General features: G+C 44.0%; 1 protein-coding gene across 1 annotated transcript in view; it reads left to right on the forward strand.

Annotated features, from left to right (window-relative positions):
- Positions 1–3668: 3668 nt before the first annotated feature.
- The window catches only part of C11H12orf75 (chromosome 11 C12orf75 homolog), a 37504-nt gene continuing 26028 nt past the window's right edge, over positions 3669–15144 (forward strand). Inside the window, exon 1 of the mRNA XM_050748514.1 lies at positions 3669–3954. Within this exon, the coding sequence (XP_050604471.1) occupies positions 3909–3954 (46 nt within the window). The 5' untranslated portion in view covers positions 3669–3908. The remainder of the gene's footprint in view (positions 3955–15144) is intronic.

Genomic DNA, 15144 nt, shown 5'->3' on the forward strand with positions numbered 1-15144 from the left:
ACAGCTAAGTGGTGTGATCTAACTGACACAGGGAAAGAAGCTAAAATTGACCACTCAGGAAATGAGGCATGTATTAATGATTTTCTTTTGACTAGTTGTTTTTAAAAACATTGACATGCAATTAACTGTTGTCTATAAACTAAAATTCCTAAAAAGGAAAAAGGGGGCATAGACTTGCTATTTCATTCCACATTAGGAAGAGGACTAACATTTATTGTGTACTTACTATATGCCTGACATTTTACTAGGAACTTTTCATACTCTGTCTCACCAAATGACCTTGCTTGCCCTTTGAATAAAATTTTAACTCCTTTCCAAGGTGTATGTTCTGACCTCCCTCTCTGAAATCCACACCCTCCCCATCTCTACTCCACAGATCGGCCTTTAAATTCTGGCTTTATTATTTTCTCCTCCTGTTTATGAGACACACCCAGCACATTCCTGTCTCAGGGCTCCTGTTCTTGTCATTCTCTTTGCCTGGAATCCTCTTTCCTTGGATCTTCTCATGTCTGATTTCTTTTTTTTCTTTCTTTCTTTCTTTTTTTTTTTTTTTTTTTGAGACAGAGTCTCACTCTTCACCCAGGCTGGAGTGCAGTGGCGCAATCTCGGCTCACTGCAAGCTCCGCCTTCAGGGTTCATGCCATTCTCCTGCCTCAGCCTCTGCAGTAGCTGGGACTACAGGCGCCTGCCACCACGCCTGGCAATTTTTTTGTATTTTTAGTAGAGACAGGGTTTCACCATGTTAGCCAGGATGGTCTCGATCTCCTGACCTTGTAGTCCGCCATTCTTGGCCTCCCAAAGTGCTGGGATTACACGTGTGAGCCACTGCGCCTGGTCAATATCTGATTTCTTTACATCAACCAGACCTCCACGAAAATATCCTTTCTTCAGAGGGCCTTCTGTGACCATCCTATTAGGTTAGTGCAAAAGTAATTGCAGTTTTTGCCATTAAAAGTAATTGCAAAAATTGTGATTACATTTGCACCAACCTTGTATCTAGAATAGCACCTCTCCCTCTACCCCAGTCTCCTATTCCAGTGACTTATTTTTTTCCCGTTGCACTTGTATCTAAAATTATCTCATTGTATTTGTTTTGATGTATCTCCTCCCACTTGATTTTTCCTCTCTGTCTTGTTCACTGCTGTCTCTCAAACATTTAGAAGAGTGGCTGGCACTTATAAATAGATTGGGGGTACAAGTGCATTTTTGCTACACAGGTATATTGGGTTGTGGTGAAGTCTGGGCTTTTAGTGTAACCGTCACCCAAACAGTGTACATGGTACCCAACAGGTAATTTCTCATGGCTGGAGCTCTTAAGGTGATACTCAATAGTGCTTGTTGAAATAATCGATAGATCACATAATCTGTAACATTGTAACGCAGAATGCACACCACGAGGAACCATGAGGTATCTCAGTAAGTGAGTGTTAGAAAAGAATTTATAGGATTTAGGTTCATAATAGGTAATTTTGGTTGGGATTTAAGGAAGCAGGACTTTTTTTTGTTTGTTTGTTTTCTACATTGGATATTGTCAGAAAGCAGGGATAATTCTATGATTAGAGATTCTTAATGAACCTCATCTCTAGGCAGGAAGACTAGAACAGGGCTAAAACCATAACTGGTAAAGCAGCAGCAGACAATCATATCAGGCAGGATGGGGAGATGTTTGGTGTTTTGGGGGTTTGCACAATGACCTTGTTTTTGTCAGCACTTAGACATGATTACTGAATGGCCTTGGTTTTTGGTCTCATTTCATAATTCATAGAGTGGCCTTGTGCGATATTGGTGTTCTATACAGCTGTGTTTAACAGGAGAATGCAAAGGTCCAGCTATTGAGTATCACAGCTTCTAGGCCAGTTTCTAGGTGTCAAGGTCCGTTCTCTGTCTCTTACAAGTGTCCTAAGGCTGGAGTCTAGTGTCAGCACAGAAATAAGCAGGAGTATATCTTTTGGCTACTTGATAGTCCCCTTTCCCCAATTCTGGATTTGTATTGGATGGACACTGAACCAAGACAGCACAGGCCAAGGTAGAGAAGCAGTACTTCTAGAAGGCAACTAAAAATGCCTTTATTTATCCAAGAATTAATTAACCTCTCAGCACATGGCTAACATAGTTAATTTTCAAATGGAGAATGCTGTATATTTTGCATCCTGAATGATAGAACCCACCATTGCCTCAAAGGTCATGTTCAAAAATCTGCCAAGTCCTTGATTCTGGTTCAAATTTTTATGTAAACACAACAGTATGGTTTTAGGAAAGCCTGTTTGTTTGTTTGTTTGTTTGCTTGTTTTTTTGAGACAGAGTCTCGCTCTATCACCCAGGCTGGAGTGCAGTGGCGCCATCTCGGCCCACTGCAACCTCCACCTCCCAGGTTCAAGCGACTCTCCTGCCTCAATCTCTTGATTAGCTGGGATTACAGGCATGTGCCACCACACCTGGCTAATCTTTGTATTTTTAGTAGAGACAGGGTTTCACCATGTTAGGCTGGTCTCGAACTCCTGACCTCATGATCTGCCTGCCTCGGCCTCCCAAAGTGCTGGGTTTACAGGTGTAAGCCACCGTGCCTGGCCTTAGGCAAGTCTTTTAACCAGCGTCTCAGCATCCTCTGGGACTCTGTGGCAGCTGTATTCCTCTGTTAACATTCCTGCTATATCGTAATTAATTTGTTATAATCTATCTGCCTGGTTAGACTGTCTCCCACATGTTTGTAACCCTGGAACTTAACAAAGGACTTGGCACAGGCTAGGCTCCTTACAAATATTAAGTGAATTTAAAATGGAGCTTTAATTCCTGGCTTGAAGTCACCTCACAAAACATTTAGTGAGTCTGTATTACGAGCCTGGAGGACGCTATGAAAAATCAGATAATCTTTCCCTTTAAGGAATTTGTATTCACTTCTATTAGAGTTAATAATAATAATAATGATAATATTTGATATTTACTGAAGATAGGGAACTTTGTTAGGTACTTTGTATGTACCTGAGTTATTGTCATTTTATAGGTGAAACAATGGATGTACCCAGTGGGTTAAGTTACTTTCCTGAGGTCACACAGCTATCACGGGGCAGAACGAAGACTGTAATTCAGATAGTCTGACTCCAATAACGCTGGCCCAACTACTAGGTTGAAACGTACAGCACCATGCCCATCCACAGTTCTCTCATTTATCAGAGAGGAGGTCCTGAATCCAAGTTATCGAAATCGTTGCAGACATTTGTTTTAAAGAGGAATAGGTCAATATGACCAATGTGGGAAAGAACTTACGTCTTTTGCCAGGCGGTGCGTATGGGGAACAGAGCTGCGTTGGCCTTCTGTTAAAGCAGCTGGGGATTTCGGTTTTGGCTTCAGACCTGAACATCATTCAGTCAATAGCATTTATTGGGCGTCCACTGTGAGGAAAACAGATGCCCCCTGCTACTTCCTCTCCTCCCCACATCCTGGGGCAGGGAGGGGAAGTGAGGAAAGAAAAGCAAAAACAAGGCAAGGAGGATGCTGAGGGTGGGCAGGTGGGCACTCCCGCCCCGCCGCACCGGCCACGCCCCTTGCCGCGCCCTCGCCCCAGAACCCACTTTAAACTCCCGCCCCTCGTAACGACGACCAATGTCCGACCGCGAAACGAGCAGGAGGCTGGGGATTGGCCAGTGCGCGGTTGCCGGGGCGATGGGTGGGTCCGGCGGGTCCCCTGGCGGGGCGGGGCGGGGGCGAGGGGTGCCGGGTGGTTTCCGCCCTGCAGCCCGCAGCCCGCCGCGCCACGGGCCGCGTCCCTCGGCTGTGGGAGGGGGCGGCCTCCACTCGGTTCCCTGCCCCGTCAGCCTCCCGCTCGGGGCGCGCCGCCTTTCGTCTGGGTCTCCGCCCCCAAGACCCGCGGCCGCAAGCCCGGGAGCGCGGCTTCCCCGGCCGGCTGCGCGATGGGCTGCGGGAACTCCACCGCCACAAGCGCGGGCGCGGGCAGAGGTGAGCACGGCGGGAGCGGGGGCCGGCGGGGGCGGGCTGGAGAGGCGGCGGGAAGGAAGGGTGCAGGGATCTTGGGTGGGGGGCGCGCAGCCCCCCTGTTCCCGTCCCCATTTTCGGGACAGGAGCAGACCTCCCGTTTCTGGAAAGACCGAAAGCGTGGCAAGTCCCCCACGCGGGGGCGGTCGCGCCTAGAGCAGACGAGCCTGCGGGGCATCTCTGCCGAGGGAGCGCGGGGAGGACTGTCGGGGGCTCCTTTGCAGCCGCCGGGGCTCCCCTGCAGCCGGTGGGGCTCGGCGCCCTCCTGGGGGAGAGGATTCCCGGACGTGGCCCCCGGCCGCTCCCCCACTTCCCACACTTGCTCCTCCAGGCCTCTCCCCAGCTCCTCGGAACCCAGGCGCTGCACCTGGAAAAGTGCAGCAGAGCAAGACAGGACTTTTCGGGCAGTGGTGGTGGGGCAGAAAGCGGGGAGTGGGAGTGGGGTTAGGGAGAACTGGAAACAGAGCTGCAAAAACGCATCCGTGTCTGCCGCGATGCCTAAGACCGGCTGGGCTGCTCTTAGGATTCCTCTGAGAAGCTGCAGCAGTAAGGATGTTTTACATATGTGAGACAGAGCTTTATTATTAACAGATTAAATATACTTTTCATTAAAAACTCACAGACAAACACACACACAAATCGAAACTTCTTTTTATACCACTTCATTTTGTTGATTGGCAGGCAAGGTCTTCTAGCTTCCCCGGCCCAGCGAGGCTTTGTGTCAAGTGACTTTTTCCAAAACTCACCCTTCTATTTCACCCTGCTTTTGTCTCCGGATTTAAGGTAGCCTGGATCTGTTTTGAGTAATAGCTGCTGACCTATTTCAGTGTCCTTTTGGATAAAGAGCTCCTATCTCCTCCAATTGAAATAAATCTGATGCCACATCCTAGCCTAACCAGCAAATGCAAACAGCAGTCGGAGGCTGCAGTATTTCCTAGGCGGCTGTGGAGGCCCTGGCAATGGCTTTGTAACCTTGGGCCTGTCGCATCCCTTAACCCAGACGCCGGTAAAAAATGTAGTTTTAGACTCAAGACTTATTTATTTATTTTACAGTTTATTTTGACTTTCACATAATGAAATCGGATGTGGCAATCTGCTCAGTACTTGGCCAAGTTTGTGTTTCCTCCTTGGCTGCCGTTGTTGCCACACACCGGGAATATTCCGCTTCAAGAGAAAGGGCTAACCATATGTGCAATTCTAGTCCTAGAGATGTGAATGAACCCAGGTAGCGATTTGTTGAAAAGTTTATGACTTAGAGTTAACCGTTACCATCTTGAATTAAATCCTGTCCTGGTGATAATGCAGAGAGCCACAGGAGAGCGAATTTTTTAGATACATGTAACAGTGGGGAAGGTTAGCTTAGCGCCTTATGCTAATGAGGGCAGACTGGCTTCAAACCTGCCTGTGGCCAGAAAGCTCTGCGTGTATGAAACAGTGTCAAGGCTACACCCTGCACTCAAATTGTGTCTCAGTCCACTAGGTACTGTGGCCCTATGCCATCCACTGCATGTACAGCCTACTTTAAAAAAGGTTAAGAAAAATTATCCACATTAAAAAAAATTGTAGGAAGGATTTGTAACAGATTTCCCTTAAAACGAGGCTAGTTTCATGCATGTACATTTTGATTTATTAATGAACTGCTTGTCAGTTTTAGGGATGGAGAGGGGCTACCATTGCCAAATGAAAATCAGAATGATGGACCAGGCGCAGTGACTCATGCCTGTAATCCCAGCACTTTGGGAGGCCGGGGTGGGTGGATCACCTGAGGTCAGGAATTCGAGACCAGCCTGACCAACATGGTGAAACCCAGTCTCTACTAAAAATACAAAATTAGCCGGGTGTGGTGGCGCCTGCCTGTAATCCCAGCTACTTGGGAGGCTGAGGCACGAGAATTGCTTGAACCTGGGAGGTGGAGGTTGCAGTGATCCCAGATCACACCATTGCACTCCAGCCTGGGCAACAAGAGTGAAACTCTGCTCCATCTAAAATAATAATAATAATAATAGAAAGATAGTAAGGTATGATGAGCTAGCTCTAAAATGTTAATGTGAAAATCAAATTTGGGGGGGAAAATACGATTTCTTGGGGAAATACGATTCTCTTTGTGAATATTTGATTGACTTTTGTTTCCCCCTGGGAGCACATCCCTTATCACCTAAAGGGAAGTCATATTGAAAAAAAAAAAACTACTGAAAGAGTAGTTTGAGGAGCAGTCTCACTTTTGTTTGTGAGGGACAGTGCATGTGAGAGCATGCTATTCTCTCCTCCAGCGTGCTCTTGGCCAAAAATTACTTTTTGTTCAGAGGAGAGAAGGATAGTGAATGCAGACTCAAATCATGCAGGAGACAACATGATGAGCAGGGAGTTATTGCATCACCTCTTTGATGGATCTGCTGTTGTCTTGGAGAAGCCATTCCCAAACATTTCCCTGCCTGTGAGTCCACCTAGCCGACTTTGGGATTTGGTCATTGTTATTTTGAAATGTTGTCAGTTGGTGGTAGGAGTTTAGGTTCAGAGAGGAAATATATCAGGATGAGAGATGTAAAGAAAAATAAACCACCATGCAAAGGTACTAAAAATCTCTTCCAGTCCTGAGCTTGGGCATCGTGTCAATTACACTGTTGACCAAGCTGCACACTTGGAGGCCTGAACCTTAGCAATACGAAACATGTTAAAGAGATGTTGTCCTTCTCTTCTAGCTATTTACAGTGCACAACTTCTGATATGTCCTAGGAGTCTTAGAATTCAGTAGCCATACTTCAACTTTTCAGAAAAAAAAAATGTCCAAAGAGATTGTGGAAAGAGTGCTGAACTTAAGAGTCTGGACAGTGAGCTTAGCTTAGGTTTGGTGCTGGGCTGATTGCATTATTGTGGGTGTTTCAGGTTACTTTTTTTAAACTTTGGTTTCTTTGTTTATATAATGGGAATAATTGGGTGTATCTTGTTTCATAAGTGTTATGTGAAACTCAAAAATAATGTGAAAGCACTCTGTAAACTGTAATTATTACTATGTAATAATATTATTATTATCACCATTTTGAAGGCAAAGTGGTTTTCCTTGAATATTTTTCTATGAGAACATGGCACATCTTTTTTCATGCATTAATATATTATTATAAATACCCCTAAATCTGAAATCTCCATTCTAAGCCCTGTTTTACTTCTTGAGTTATTCAGGTAAACCAGATAATTGTTTCCCCTTTCCCTGAGATAGCAGGACAGCTGCCTCTCTTGGCTTTTGTCTGAGGGACTTGGTTAACATGACAGATCGATATGCAGTAACGTACTTGAGTAAAGTGGGTTCCGTATGCCTGATGCGTGGAGAAACTGGTATGGAGTAAAAGGGTCAAGTGGCCATAAGGAGAAGTGAGATGGATCGGCCCCTTGATAATTCTGGGTAGACTTGCCCCTAGAGTATGTTTCTATTAATAACTGTAAGCTTACACATCGTCCACCTGTACGTGGGACCTCCTCTGCTGGGAACTTCTAGGGCAACGCTGGGGTGGTCAGCAGTGGATGTTTGTAGAATGAAGTCAAACTTTGTTGCTCTTGAGAAATTGGTAGTCTAGGTAGGAAGATTAAGCAATTGAGAATCACTGCAAAGCAGTGGATAATAGAATATAATCTGGACCTCCAAGTTTTCAGGAGATGTTGAATGACACAGTTTAATCAGAGAAGTCCTCCTAGAGGAGTTGAGCTGTCGACCTAGATGGAATTGTGAGAGGCATTTTGAGTACACAAAAGCTCTCTACTTTCACATTTTGATCTGATCACTCTCTCAAGGTAGGAATTTGATTTTTCCCAACGTACAACTACATAAAGAATGCAGCAGTTTTTTTCTGCATAGTCTGGAGTCTAGACTCCAAATTATAGAGAAACATCTGGATTTAATAGTTCATTTTAAAGTCACATTTGTTATAAGGCAGGGAGCTTTTGCACTCTCGCTCACTCTCGCTCTTTCTCTGCAGTCAGATTCTCTACTCGCTTGTTTTTCCCCCGAGCATATCTCCTGACTAGGCAGAGAAATGACCAACCTTGCATTCTGAGTTAATGATGCACAGCAGGTCAGTCATTCCCTTTTATATGGTCACATACATACAGACTATGAAGCAAGTCTTTGTAATATAAATCAGAAATTCCTTCTTATGTAAACCAGAAAATCCCTTAAAAGTTTGATAGTTCCCCATATCTACAGTAGCCTATTTTAATGCAGGCTAAAAGCTGTAGATATTATTTGCAGTGGGAGTTATCTCAGACATATTCAGCTCATGATATTTGGTTAAATTGGTTAGTTGAGTTTTTTCTGCCAGAGATATGTAACTGGCAACTGATCTTAACTTTGCAGGCAATTTATTGTGAGAATGTTTCCATAATAGTTTTCCTGCTGTTTATGTAACAATAGTCAGAGGGGAAGGAGCTTGATAATTATTTACCCTATTTTGTCAGTGTACCCCAGGGAGTTAATACAATCCTTTTGGGTCCAATTATTTAGATTAGTTATGTCCTTGTCCTCAATTAGCTAGATAATTGCATTCTTTTGAGGTAGCTGTATTGGTCCAGCCTTAATTAACATCTGTAAATGGTTTGGTAGTATTGAAATGATACAACTGTGTTTACCTTTAGTCCAAGATTTGTGGGGGAAATAATATAAAAATAATATAAAATTTTGTTGATATCATCAAACATTTTTATCTTGCACTACTCCCCTTTCCCCACAACTGTGTACCATCCTTCTTTCTATTTAAACATGCTGAACTCACTCTTGTTTTCTCTGTGTGAAACGCTTTTTTTTGCTGGAGAGCTGATACTATGTTTATTTCTTGTCTCCTTTCCCCTCCCCCAAATGGAGGCCTCATGAAAGCCTATACATTTTGTTTACAGCTGTATCCTCAGCCTCTAGACCAGTGTCTACATTTTTAATGGATTTTTTCTTTCTTGAAATATATTTGTTGAATGAATGAGCATATTTGAGAAACAAAAAAGATACAAAATGAAGTCCTGAGTTGGTGTGGGCACACTGTACTGATGTAGCAATTGAGGGAAGAAAATAAAACCTCAAGAAGTCAGGGAAACCTGTGTGGAGGAAGTGGAACTTTATTTGGCTTTGAAGAATAGGTAAGATTTGGATAGCAGAAAATGGAAGGCAGGTCATTTTTAGTGCTGTAGGAAGTCCTAGAGACAGAAATGGGCTTGGCGCATTTCAGGGTAATAAGAAGTCTAGCCTGATTGGATGTAGTCGTTCACATTGGTTGCAGGGTATTGGGAAGAAGGAATGGTTAGGATACGGGACGAGGAAGACAGAGAGGCACTGAGGCCACAGAGTTGAGAGTGGGCTCTGCAGGCAAAAAGGCCAAGTACAAATACCACATTTGCCATTCATCATTTGTATGACCTTGGGCAACTTGCTGAGGCTGTCTGTTCCTTAGGTTTCTTGACCATAAAATGGGGGTGTAATAAGAGAGCCTACTGTAGATTCAGTGAGTTAATGTGTGTAAAGTGTTTAGACCAGTGACTCGTATATTGTAAGTACTCACACTGGTACTGTGTAAGTACCAGTACACAGCTGGTGTAGAAGGAAGGCGTGAGCCACTGAAGGCGTGTACATACAGAAGTGGCATCATTCACAGCTGCTGTCTGTGCTCAGAGAAGTGCTGAGGGCCTGGATCATGACTGTGGGCCCTGGAGGGGCAGAAGCGTTGAGGTCACAGAGACGGGGAAGACAGTTGAGCTAAAGAGAGCCTGCAGATGTGGGATGAAGGAAGAGGGAGAAGTAAAAATTAAACTGTTAGAGCTTGGGTAACTGGAAGGAGGCTGCTACTCACTCTACAAGTAAGATAGTAAGGGACAGGTGGTCAGCATACTTGACTGTAGCATGTTTGAAGTGATGATGAATAAAGAGGGGTTTGGAGACCCCTCTGCTCAGGTAGTCGTCACTGGTGAGACAGAACCAAGAAGCTCTGTGCATCATTCACTTGCTCTGTCTCCCCAGAATTGATGGTACAACCATGTGAATGGTTCATAAAGGCATCCAAAGTGAGTCATTCGTTTCTGCCATTGTCACAGCCAGTAGCTTCTTTTTGCCCACTGCCCCAAACAAAACCAATGAGGGCTGGGCGTGATGGCTCACACCTGTAATCCCAGCACTTTGGGAGGCTGAGGCAGGCGGATCACCTGAGGTCAGGAGTTTGAGATCAGCCTGGCCAACATGGCGAAACCCCATCTCTACTATAAATACAAAAATTAGCCAGGTGTGGTGGCGCGCGCCTGTAATCCCAGCTACTTGGGAGGCTGAAGTGGGACAAATGCTTGAACCCAGGAGGGTTGCAAGCAAGGCTGCAGTGAGCAGCTTGGGTGACAGAGCAAGATCCCTTCTCAAGAGAAAAAAAAGAAACAAGCAAACAAAAAAAAACAAATAAACAATGAGAGCAGCAGTTTTTGTGGCAAAGAAAGAGTTTAATAATTGCAGGGCTGACCAAGTGAGGAGAACAGTGAGAAATTTCTCAAACCTGTCTCCCTGAGAATTCGGAGGCTAGGGTTTCTTAAGGGGACTTTGATAGGCAGGGGGTTACTGGGGAATTGGAATAACTGGTTGGCTAGGGATGAGGTTATAGGGGCATCTACAACATCTTTGGGCAGTAAAGTCAGTTCCCAGGAAAAGGCTGGTTCTCAGAACCAGGTGGCATCTCTTGATCTACTAATATGTGAAATCTGAAAAATATCTGAAAGACCAGGTCTTTAGGTTTCACGATACTGATGTTATCTATAGGAGTATTTGGGGAAGTTGGAAATCTTGTAACCCCTGGTTACATGACTCTAGGGCAGTAGGCAACTTATAGGAAAGCGTGCTAAACAATAGCGGGGTCATTGTTTATGCCTATTTTTTAGTAAAGCTTAAGCCCCTACCATAATTTTAACCTTGCCATATGAATGCAGCTTTGATCTTTGAACAAGGATGGGGGTGTGGGGGGTGGGGGTCAGTTTTCCTTGCTTCAAAGTGTAACTATAAACTAAATTCCTCTTGTAGTTATCTTGGCTTCCATGTCAGAACAGGAAAAAAACCTATTTAAAAGCAAAGCAAAATAGAATCAGTTATATTAAATTTCTCTCATTATTTATAATTCAGCAAAGGCAGTTTACCATGAGCCTTTACAGCTCCATATAGACATGACTTAAATTTTAGTATATCAGCTAAATGTCAGTGCACTAACTTATGCCTGTACTTTTTAATATGGCTGCATTTATTTTTGGTTTATTTATTTATTTTTGAGACAGAGTCTTGCTATGTCGCCCAGGATGGAGTGCAGTGGTGTGATCTCAGCTCAATGCAACCTCCACCTCCCAGGTTCGAGAGATTTTCCTTCCTCGGCCTCCTGAGTGGCTGGGATTACAGGCACACACCACCACACCCGGCTAGTTTTATATTTTTAGTGGAGATGGGATTTCATTATGTTGGCCAAACTGGTCACAAATTCCTGACCTCAGGTGATCCACCCGCCTTGGCCTCCCAGAGTGCTGGGATTACAGGTGTGGGTCACTGCACCTGGCCATTTTTTGGTTTTTACTTGCCTCAAGTAGAGCTACTTGTCTTAGTTCATTTTTGTGTTGCTATAAAGGAATACCTGAGACAGGGTAATTGATAAAGAAAAGAGGTGTATTTGACTCATGGTTCTGCAGCCTGTACAAGAAGCATGGCACCAGCGTCTGCTTCTGCTGAGGGCTTCAGGCTGCTATCATTCATAGCAGAACGTAAAAGGGAGCCATAGTGTGCAGAGATCACATGGCAAGAGTGGAAGCAGTAGAGAGAAGAGAGGGAGGTGCCAGGCTCTTGCTAACGACCAACCAGCTCTCATGGAAAATAATACAGTTAGAGCTCACTCTTTACCACCAGCCATTCATGAAGGATCTGCTGCTATGGCCCAGACACCTCCCATTAGACCCCACCCCCATGAGATTTGGAGAGGACAAATAAACCAAACTCTAGCACTACTCAACAAGGGCGACCTATAAAAACGAGATTTTCTATAAGAGCTTCCATTTTCATTGACATAATTTTGTATTTCTAGGACACATTGACCTGAATTTCTTTCCTCCATTATTTGAAGAAATCACTTATGAATCTGTATTTTTTGTATTGTACTCTGAAAAACAAGCATTGCTTTGGATGAAGTAGTGAGAAGTTGTTCCATTTCTTTTGGCCAAACCAAGACTATGACATAGTTTTATAACTATTATGGGTCAGAAGAGCCATAGCAAGCTGTCAAAATTAAAGAGAATTTTGTTTATTTTTCTGCAGTTATATTTATATAGTTCTCAGGGGGACTGTTTCTTTTCTAAAACAAATAAGGAGTAAAACATTCCTGCATGTTATTATTATTTCCCATAAGAGCCATAGGCATTTATATTTCTGATCATTTATGCTGAAAGAAGAGTGCTTTTTAAATCTTCAGTATTTTTTTTTTTTATAAATTCTTCACATACATAATTTTGAGTGTGTGTGTGTGAATTATCACCACTTGGTTTGAAGAATATAACTTAATATGTAACTTAGCAATTCACGTACTTGTGAATATTTCTAGTATATTTTATAAAGTCTATAGAGTATATAGTGTAGTGATCATAAAAGGTGTTAATAGACTAAAATGTATATGACCTTTTCTTTTTTTTTTTCCCTGAGATGGAGTCTCGCTCTGTTGCCCAGGCTAGGTGGGCGCAGTGGTGAGATCTCGGCTCACTGCAAGCTCCGCCTCCCGGGTTCATGCCATTCTCCTGCCTCAGCCTCCCGAGTAGCTGGAACTACAGGCACCCACCACCTCGCCTGGCTAAGTTTTTGTATTTTTAGTAGAGACGGAGTTCCACTGTGTTAGCCAGGATGGTCTCGATCTTCTGACCTCGTGATCTGCCCGCCTCGGCCTCCCAAAGTGCTAGGATTACAGGTGTAAGCCACCATGCCCGGCCCTTCTTTCTTTTAAAAGATAGAAGTATGTTCTTCATAATAGAGTTTGGCATGTGGGAGGAGACTCTCACATCAATAGATGTTTAAATCTGTATAATACTGAAGGGCTGGACAGTATGACTCACAGTTTTTAATGTACATGACAGGCTGATTAGCTCTCGAAGGACCATCTGTCTGTAGGAACCAAGATATTGTATCCATCTACTTAAAATTACTCAATGCAGGCTGGGCGTGGTGGCTCACACCTGTAATCCCAGCACTTTGGGAGGCAGAGGTGGGTGGATCATGAGGTCAGGAGATCAAGACCATCTTGGCTAACATGGTGAAACCCCGTCTCTACTAAAAATATGAAAAATTAGCTGGGTGTGGTGGCATGCGCCTGAAGTCATAGCTACTTGGGAGGCTGAGGCAGGAGAATCGCTTGAACCTGGGAGGCGGAGGTTGCAGTGAGCCGAGATTGAGCCACTGCAATCCAGCTTGGGCAGCAGAGCGAGACTCCGTCTCAAAAAAAAAAAAAAAAAAAAAAAAAAAAGAAATGTACTTGATGCAGTATCTTGTAGCTGGCTTGTGGACGAGGAATAAAATTCTGTTTGTGTTGTGCATGATATATATATATATTAAATTTAGTTTCCCTCCAGATATTAATTTTGCTGTGTATTTTAAAAGATAATATTTTTTGGAGGCAGGGAAGGACAAAGATAAAGTGTAGTGGGTTGAATGGTAGCCCCCAAAAAGATATGTCTGTGGGGAAAAGAAAGAGAGATCAGACTGTTACTGTGTCTGTATAGAAAGAAGCAGACATAAGAGACTCCATTTTGTTCTGTATTTGAGATGCTGTTAATCTGTGACCCTACCCCCAACCTTGTCCTTGCAAGAGACATGTGCTGTGGTGACTCAAAGTTTAAAGGATTTTGGGCTGTGCAGAGTGTGCTTTGTTAAACAAGTGCCTGAAGGCAGCTTGCTGGTTAAAAGTCATAACCATTCTCTTAATCTCAAGTACCCAGGGGCACGTACACTGCCAAAGGTCGTAGGGACCTCTGCCTAGGAAAGCCAGGTATTGTCCAAGGTTTCTCCCCATGTGATGGTCTGAAATATGGCCTCGAGGGAAGGGAAAGACCTGATCGTCCCCCAGCCTGACACCCGTGAAGGGTCTGTGCTGAGGAGGACTAGTACAAGAGGAAAGAAGGCCTCTTGGCAGTTGAGATAGAGAAAAGCATCTGTCTCCTGCTTGTCGCTGGGCAATGGAACATCTCGGTATAAAACCCGATTGTATGTTCTGTTTACTGAGAAAGGAGAAAACCGCCTTAGGGCGAAAGGTGGGACTTGCTAGCGCAATGCTGCTCTTTATGCACCAAAAGGTTTATGGAGATGTTTGCATATGCATATCAAGGCACAGCACTTTTCCTTAAACTTATGTCACAGAGATCTTTATTCATATGTCTTACTGCTGACCTTCTCCCTACGATGATCCTATTATCCCGCTACTTCCTTTTTTCTTAGATGGTAAAGATAATTATCAATAAATACTAAGGGAACTCAGAGACCGGTGCTGGCGTGGGTCCTCTCTATGCTGAGCGCCGGTCCCCTGGGCCCACTTTTTCTTTCTCTATACTTTGTCTCTGTGTCTCATTTCTTTTCTCAAGTCCCTCGTTCCACCTAATAAGAAACACCCACAGGTGTGGAGGGGCAGGCCACCCCTTCAATGTCCATGCTCTCATCTCTGCGGTGAGTGAATGCAACCTTACTTGGATAAAGGATCTTTGCAAAGGTAATAAATAATGGATTTTGAGATGAGGAAATTATACTAGATTATCTGAGTAGGCTCTAAATCCAATGAGAAGGGTGTTTATGAGAGACACGAGGAGAAGACAGACATAGAAGGGAAGGTGATGTGAAAATGGAGGTGGAGCAGACAGTGATGGGGCCACAAGCCAAAGAATGCCAAGGAATGCTTGCTGCACCAGAAGCCAGGAGAGGCATGGAATGGATGCTTCCCTAAGGCCTCTGGAAGGAGTGTGGATCTGCTGACACCTTGATTTTGTACTTCTGGCTTCCAGATCTATGAGTGAATAGATTTCTGTTGTTTAAATCACCCAGTTTATGGTAATTTGTTACAGCAGTCATGGGAAACCAAGACAGTATTTTTCTTCAGTAGTTCAGGAATGAGACAAAATTAGAATATAATAAAATGCATTAAACTT

The sequence above is a fragment of the Macaca thibetana genome, chromosome 11 (assembly GCF_024542745.1).
Source record: "Macaca thibetana thibetana isolate TM-01 chromosome 11, ASM2454274v1, whole genome shotgun sequence".
NCBI classification, from domain to species: Eukaryota; Metazoa; Chordata; class Mammalia; order Primates; family Cercopithecidae; genus Macaca; species Macaca thibetana.